The 8,000-nt window shown below is 47.7% G+C and overlaps 1 protein-coding gene across 1 annotated transcript in view; it reads left to right on the top strand.

Moving 5' to 3' along the window:
* Window positions 1–3,403: 3,403 nt before the first annotated feature.
* LOC104388108 (chromosome unknown open reading frame, human C3orf18) overlaps window positions 3,404–8,000 on the top strand; it is a 5,414-nt gene continuing 817 nt past the window's right edge. The window contains exons 1-3 of the mRNA XM_009996932.1: window positions 3,404–3,637; window positions 5,028–5,053; window positions 6,684–6,813. Coding sequence (XP_009995234.1) covers window positions 3,404–3,637; window positions 5,028–5,053; window positions 6,684–6,813 — 390 coding nt within the window. The remainder of the gene's footprint in view (window positions 3,638–5,027; window positions 5,054–6,683; window positions 6,814–8,000) is intronic.

Raw genomic sequence — 8,000 nt, forward strand, 5'->3', positions numbered from 1 at the left:
GCCAGCCCTTCCCCCGGGGAGCGTTTGGGAGCGGGAAGCGCCGTATAACCCGTTATCTGTCTGGAAACTTGTCCCTGGGATGGGGAAGGAGCGACTTTCCGCAGGGACGGAATCCCCAGGCAGCCGGGCGGGGTTAAGGTCAGGGCCAAGGCTGGCATGTCATTTCTCTGTCAGCCCGAGGAGCGGTGACATTGCAGGGACGGGCCGTGACGCCTCTGACAGCGGGAGGGTGACAGCTGAGGTGCCCGGGGCAGCTTCCCCCTGCCCTGGCGGCTGCTCGGGAGCCTGGTCAGCCTGCAGGGGGGAGGAAGCCACAAGTTCAAGCACTGGGAAGCCCTGTCCCATAGGCAGCAGCGACCCAGTGCTGCTTGCATGGCTGAGTTACTAGAGACACTTTATCTTAGTGAAGTAATGCAGAAAAAATACTAATTATTATTTGCGTTCTTCATCCAGAGACCCCATGACCTGTCTTTATGCCTGTGACACAAACCTTTTATCCTGTCATATCCAAGGAAACTGCAGGACAGAGCAATTAAACCCAAGACTCAGAAGAGCTAGCAGCCTCAGGCTGGTGTCTAGCACCATGTTCTGCATCTCAGAGGTGCCGGCCACCGCAGCACCTGTCAGAGACCAGCTCGGAAATGCTGCGTTAGGAGAGAAACAAACATGTTCTCCTTATTCCCAGACCCAGCAGAGCCCAGCACAGAGTGCTCCTGGCTGTGTGAGCAGCTCTGTTGGTGCAAGCAATGGAAGGATGCCAGCTCACAGCAGCTGAGGATCTGGTTCCTCTTTTGTTCTATTTGTGCATGGAGCGTGCTGAAACCTGCCAGTGATAGGCAGTAGCTTTCTTAGACCCCAGAGTAGCCATCAGAGACTTGAAGTGTGCCCAGCCTGCAAATCAAACTTCCAGCACCAGAATGACAATTGGAAAAGGAAGGTGTTGGGAAAGATGATCCACCCCCAGCTCTGCCATTGTAAGCTGTGGGCCCTGGCCCATCCTCAGCCTCCCCATCTCGCCCTCTACAGCCCAAACCAGAAGGGGCTTGGGAACAGAAACACCCTCACCTGGAACTGGCTGTGTAATCCATATAGGAAACCTTTCATACAGGAGCATTTTTAGAGCTAGATCTCTGGGCTTAGGAATCCTTCAGCATGGACAGGACCCTAAGAGCATGAACAAGAGCCCCTGTTCCCACTTGACCAGATTTCCCATGGGCTAATTTTAACCCAGCCTAACTTTATTCAGGGGAGCAACACACAGCAGCACAGTGTGTGGTCGGTACAAATGGGGCCTTACCCCAAGGCTTGGTATCAGCTTTGACATCCAAATTCCAATGGTTTTCCAAAACTGACACCACAATGAGGTGAAGGCCTAACACATCTTGTTTCCAAAATTCAGGAGCTGTTTGAGATCTAGAATCATACTTTGCAAAGTCCTTGGGCCTGCTTCACTCCTTTCACTTAGGCTGTTTTTAAACTTTTTTGTTTCCTTGGTGGTGACTTTTTCAAAAATGTGAATTTTCATCAGGGAGAGTTTCCCTGAATAGCACAAATTGATGGTTCTTTCTGAGCAGCTGCTTGGTCTGCTCAGTATTTGCTCAACAGTTCCTTTCCCTGCTGCTGTTGTTGTGGCACTTGGATTTCCAGTTTGCCATCTTTGTGCCCAAGTGTCCTTTACACCAGAGCTCCACTGTGGTCAGTGATGGCTGGGGAAATCCATGTGTCACATGGTTTAATCTAGGCATGGGTGGTGTGGTGGTCAGTGAAGGACACAGTGTCTTTCAGCTGCAATCACCTCATGTCTTGGCATGATATTAGGTGGGACCAGACCAGAACTGCTATCTTCACATTTCTCTAAAAACTCATGTAAGTTTGACAGCTCCCACAGCCTCCCAGGCCCTTCATAAACCCCAGCAACTGCTGCTTCACAATATTTTTCACCTGTGAGACAGATCCTGCCCGTGTGGTGAGAGGTGTTCCTGTTCAGGGAGATGGAGGACAAGGGCTGTGCAAGTCAAGCTGGCTTCTCTGACCACAGGGCAGTATGGTGTTGTTTGCCTGGTGTGATTCCTCTGCTTCAGTTGTTAGTGACAGACGTTAATCATGCTGCTTAAGGCAGTTAAAGGGCAGCAGGAGGGCGGCACAGCGCTCAGGAGCCTTGCCTAGAATAGAACAGAGTGGAGCAGAACAATGGCTCTTTCTCTTTGCAGGCACATCTTTGTCTATTCAGAGCTCATTAACCCCTATGTCCCAGCTGCATTCCAGGCCAGAGATGTCATGTCTGCTAAACTACAGAGAAATTATCAGAGGACTGCTACTGGAGTTCTCAGGGTCAGCACTGCTCTGTTCCAGAGGTAGCTGCATTATCATAGAAGCAATTGCTGAGCTAATGTTATATACAGGGGTTTTATAAACCAAGTTGTGCAAATACTTCCCATAGGACCATTCTGTGGTGTTTTGCAATTCCTGATGATTTGCACAATAGAAGCATGAAGCAATTAAAGCCTTTCATGTTTTCAGCATGAATAGATCTATCAAATTTCACAACTCTAATCCAAAATTGGACTCATTTTAAAATTAATATTGATAATTACTAGTGCATGACTAAGCCTGAGTGGGTGCTTTCATGGAGAACTTGAGAAATACTCACTGTCTTTAGTAGCAGATGGAGGACTGGTGCAACCCATTGCTTTAAGGAAGCTGCCTTTCCAGCATGCATGGGGTCAGGGCCAGTGGAGCCGTGGGCAGCGCAGTGACTTACCTGTCACTGGTGACTACCACAAGGGGGAAGTCCTACTTTGGCTTTAATAAGCAGCATCCTACAGCTGAGTGCTATTTTATTGGATGTGTTCCCACTGAAAAACTTAAGGGGATCCATGTAACCTTCCAAAACTTAAAAGCAAGAGATAAGCAGGAAAATGCTGTATCTCCCAGGATGAACAGAGGCCATCTGGCTCAGCCTGGAGCAGACCACAGCCAGGGGTTCTGAGCTTGTCCCCATATAGATCTGCCAAGTGTCTGCAAGGAGGCAGAGCTGAAGCAGAGCAGGGAGAGCATCTCATTGACTTCAAGTGAATAAGGCATGACTTTGGGGGCTCTCAGTATCCCTGAAAAATATTATTATTTTGACTGGGCATCTGTGAGCTGTTCTCCAAAACTGTACTGGTGAATTGAGAAGCTTTGGAAAAGGTTGTGCCTGTCTCTAAGAGCTCTGCACTGTTCATTTGTTCTCATTCTTTCCTAGGCAGAAACCACTGTAGTTCCTATGAAGAAAAACCATCAGTGATGATGCTGCAGGATAGGTCTCATCTGAGGGTCCTTGATATAAAGAGCAGCTCTCTGCTTCTGTAGCTGATGGGTGAGGACAAAAACTTGGTAAAAGAAGCTACCAAGAGCTGGCAGGATGAGTTACAGCTCACCTTCTGCGCATGACTTGCATCACAGCACCACCACAGCAGCCCAGCCAGACCCAGGGACAACTCTGGATGTGACCGTACCAGAAACATCTACTGTAAGCCCTGAGACAACCAGTTTCAACAGCACCAAAATCCCAGATGTGGCCAGCACTGGACCTGGCATGAGCACAATGCTGCTGTCCTTTGGGATCATTACTGTGATTGGGTTGGCTGTAGCTATGGTAAGAGAGTCCTGCTACGTATTTTTGTGTCTATTGAGAGTGAAGAGGGGCAAAGGGACCTTAGTATTGTTTTGGGTTGAATAATTTGTGTTCTACTAAATGCTTACCCAGAATTGCTGGGAACTGATGGTTCCTGAGATCTCTTTATTTTTAAGGCCTTTATCCAGTGCTCCAATATTTCTGCAGTCTCCCTGAGGTCTAGTCTGAACGGGATTCTCAGCAAGCCTAGAAGAAGCCATGTGGAGTATCAGAATTTATTTTTAATAGCAATAGGAAGTTCACTTAAAAGAACACAAAGCAGATTCTGTTCTGAATTGTTAACTGGAACTGCTGCATTGATTTAAACCTTGTCAACACAGAGGTCCTGCAAGAAAGTTCATCCAAATTAACTTTTAAAGCAGACTGTTGAAACCACATTAATCTCCCCTGTGGACATGCCTGTGTGGATTAAAGCAGCCTGAACCCATTTTAGCCAGACTCATTCTGGACTGCATTTCCAAGGTTCTAATTGCTGGGTATCAGCAAAATCCTTGAGGATTTGCTGCATAACTAACATTGCCATTAATGCTGTAGGCAGAAGCTTTCTGACATTAGAGTGCTAGGCCTGATAGGCAATGCAAGTGCTGCAGTTCTTCTTTTGATTATAACCATGTCATTTACCTGCCAACAGAGAACAGAAGGTAGTGGCAAGCTCCTGTTCCTCGTAAGAGGAAGAGCTTCACTAATACAACCTTCAGAGGAGCCTACAGAAAGGGACTACTGCAAAATTTCATTGCAGACCCAAGGAGGAGTTTATCCAAAAGCCCTTAAGAGATCCTGAAAACGGTCATAAGTTCCCAAGAGCAACATCCAGCGTTCATAGCTCTCAGAACCAGGCTCTGGAGGCCAAAAGCCTCACTTTCTTCCCAGCACAGCCACTTGTACTGGCTGACACGAGGCAAGTCACTGAGCATGCCCTCTTTGCTTCTTCCCTTTATACTGGGGAGGGGGTAACAGCACTTCTACCCTGTAGGAAATCTACAGAAGAACCTTCCCACAAAGGCAAGGTTCTTCATTCACTCTTAAACTGCAGCCTATGTCCTGCAGCCACCAGAAATGTGCTGAGCTACACCTAATAATAATACACCTAATACTCTTACTACTACTACTAACACATCTAATAAATAGACCATTTGAGCACTTAGTATCAGGCATGATGTGCTACCCAGCTTACACTGCTGCATATGAAATTTCATTTTCAGTTGTCACCTCTCCCTTCCCCCTGCTATGGTTCTCAGTGACACCAGATTTGCTCCATCTCCTTTTTGTGTGCCCTGTGCCCAAAATTTATCTTCTCAGCTGCTCCCATCATACTGGAACTGTTGTAATGATGGTTTTCTTTCTCCTTCAGGTTCTGTATATCAGGAAGAGGAAGAGGTGGGTAATGTCTCCTGTTGGCTGAAGGGAACTTAGTGCTTCAAAACCCAGAGAGAGCTAGAAAGGAGACAGGGAGATGGGGAGAATGTAACTGATGGCTCCCTGAGAACAAACCTACAGGGAATCAGCTGCGTGTGAATGAGGGTGGGTGGGAACACTGCACTCCTGCTGTGCCCACCTTCTAACACCAGAGCTTCAAAGTCTCCTCTGCAGCTTTGGAAATGCGCAGAAAGATATTAGGGATCCTGCAAACTCTTCATGTTTCACATATGAGGTGCACTAAAGAAGAGGAAAGGGTCACAAGTGTTTAAAGAAGCTGAGAACTCTGTCATGAGAGATTTGGATCTCATGTTTCAGCCTTTCCCAGATCCCTGTGTTTTCCAACAGCCTGGGCCAATAACACTGGCCTTGCAAGGCTGAAGGCCTCTTTAGCTGCAGTCACAGCAACTGGCAGCAGTGCAGTGCAGAGATACAGCTTAGTAGCCCAAGATTTAGTGTCTTAATTTCCTCATTAAGCTCCTGGCTAAAAATAGAGAGGAGAACAGCATGCAGGGAGCCACACTTCTTGATTCTTCCATCTCTGACAGCAGGGACACTAGTGAAGATCTATTAGATGTGGTAGCTCCTCCCTGCCTGACTCCCCGTGGCAGGCCTGGCCTGGCCATAGGCTTTTAAGAAGTGCTGCTGCCCACTTTAAGATTTCCAAGCCAGCCCCTGAAACCCAAATGTGGGTACTGCCATAGAAGCTGCCAGTACTTAGCCTGAGAACAAAGATAATGGCTGGAGATAATGGTTGTGTTGGCAAACCCATATAGAAGCAGGGAGTGGATGTGTCATCCTGACACTTGCCAAATGGATGTTTGTGGTGACACTGCCAGTAACTGCTTGTGTGTTTCACTCCCCCACCCCCTAAACTCAGCTACAGCTGAGGCAGGGCTCTGTTGTTCCAGCAGCATGCCCACCCATCCATCCTCCATCTGAGTTGCCCCATATTTAGGCAGAGCCCTTAGGGTAGTACTTTATAGCTCTGTCACTTGAAGCAATGATACAAGAGTAAGCACAGTCTGTCCACAGGCATCAGTCTCCCATAAGAATCTATCTCTTTTCTGTTTTCTAGTTTTTGTTTATTATTTCTACTTACTTATATGTACTTCAAGCCCAGAGTTAAAGAATTGTTCTTAGGCCACTGAAACTAAAAGTAGACCTCTGCTGCCAGACAGTGTGACATGGCAGGACTGGCTGTTGTGGGCAGAGAGACAGGGGGACTAGCTGCAATATGCCTAGTCAGTGTGCTCCACTGTCTCTTTTGTCCCACCACAGAAAGCTTGATCTTGTAATGTCTGCAGGAACTTAAATGCCTGTCTGATTCCTCTGTGTGTAATGCCTGCCAACATAAACTAGTGATGGCAGTTAATGCCTGTAACTGCCCTCTGGGTTTCTTCCACTCCTGCCAGCTATCTGCAGTAGTTTCTTGCCCTCATCACTGCAGGACAGGACATGACCCTTACCCAGCAAGAGCAACAAGAGCAGAATCCCTGTGCAGCAGGAGAAACAGTCTCAGTGGTGGGGTGGGGCAGGCAGCCTGAGCATCTCTCCTCAACCAACCTTTTCCCTTCCCTCCCATGGGCAGGTTGGAGAAGCTACGACACCAGCTCATGCCCATGTATAACTTTGATCCCACCGAGGAACAGGATGAACTGGAGCAGGAGCTGCTGGAACATGGGCGAGATGCAGCATCTTCCCAGGCATCGCAGAGCAAGGTAGGCAGCAGGGGCCAGCAGGTACTGGTACTTGCACTGCTTTTGTTACAGAGTCAAAGAGATTTTGTAGGGTTATAGGATGAAGAAACCATTTTAGACCTCTGGAGGACTTACCTCATCTCTGCCAGCTCTGGAGTTAGGGGGCTCAAGCATTTTGGAGTGCTTAGGATGAAGAGTCAGGCAACTAGGACAAAGAGCCTGGAGGGGAAAAGTGCTAGCTATGCTCAACTAGGAGAGAGAAAAAGGCAACTTCAGTAATTAAGGGTGAGTTTACTCCAGTTTACCACCCAGGGCACCACAAGGGAGCAGTAGGATGAATGCCATTTTCTGGGAGACAGGTCTTCAATGGCCACAAAGCACTGAGGCTCCTTTGCCCTGGCCCTGAAGAGCAATTTCTACCCAGTTTTAAGGTATCACAGCTTTGCCTAAGGATGCTAGTATGGAACAAGTTCTTGCTGAGGAAAAGCCTGTGATCATAACAGTTAACTGTGCTGCAAGCCCTGAAGAATGCAGGCAGAAAGCCTGCACATTGTGGCATGGCGCATCTGGTGTTGTCAGCACCTCCAGGCCAAGCTTGCTGAGCAAAGAGCAGGCATGGCTCAGAAAGAGAAAAGGGAGGAAAGTCCTCTATTTGAATTTGGGGAGAGAGGAACAAGGCTTTGCTTTGATCCCTTCTGGGTGTTCAAAGGCATGCAGCTTGCTGAGAAATGGTAAGATCCTCAGAGACCACTGACTTACTACATTTGTGAGTTGGGAAAGAGCTTGATAGCTTGGCCAGTTGTTTTTGGTTAATGGTCCAGATAGGTGTTTGACAAGAGGCTCTCTCCTTCCCTAGTGTACCAAAGGGTAGGAGAAACAGGGAAGAAGGTTTTCTTGCCATTTTTTTCAGCCAGCTTCATAGTGTTTTCTCTCTCCTTTGTCACCATAACCACAAAAAAAGCCTTTCTGAAAGACAGAGCCAGCAGGGATGGTTGGAACAGGTACGTCTCTTAGCCAGTGATACAGCCTCCCCTTAGAGTAGACATCTGTCTTTTCTTGAATTCCTCTCCAGCTGCTCTTTGTTGCCTGTGTCTTCCCTTGCTTCTCCCATTCCAGGAGCAGGGGTTCTCCCAAACACTTCTCAGTTTCCACACTCTTGACAGATTCAGATAATCTGTAGCAAGCTTAGTGTAGGCAGAAAGGGAAAG

Source organism: Chaetura pelagica, unplaced genomic scaffold (assembly GCF_000747805.2).
Source record: "Chaetura pelagica isolate M959 unplaced genomic scaffold, ChaPel_1.0 scaffold24, whole genome shotgun sequence".
Taxonomy (NCBI): domain Eukaryota; kingdom Metazoa; phylum Chordata; class Aves; order Apodiformes; family Apodidae; genus Chaetura; species Chaetura pelagica.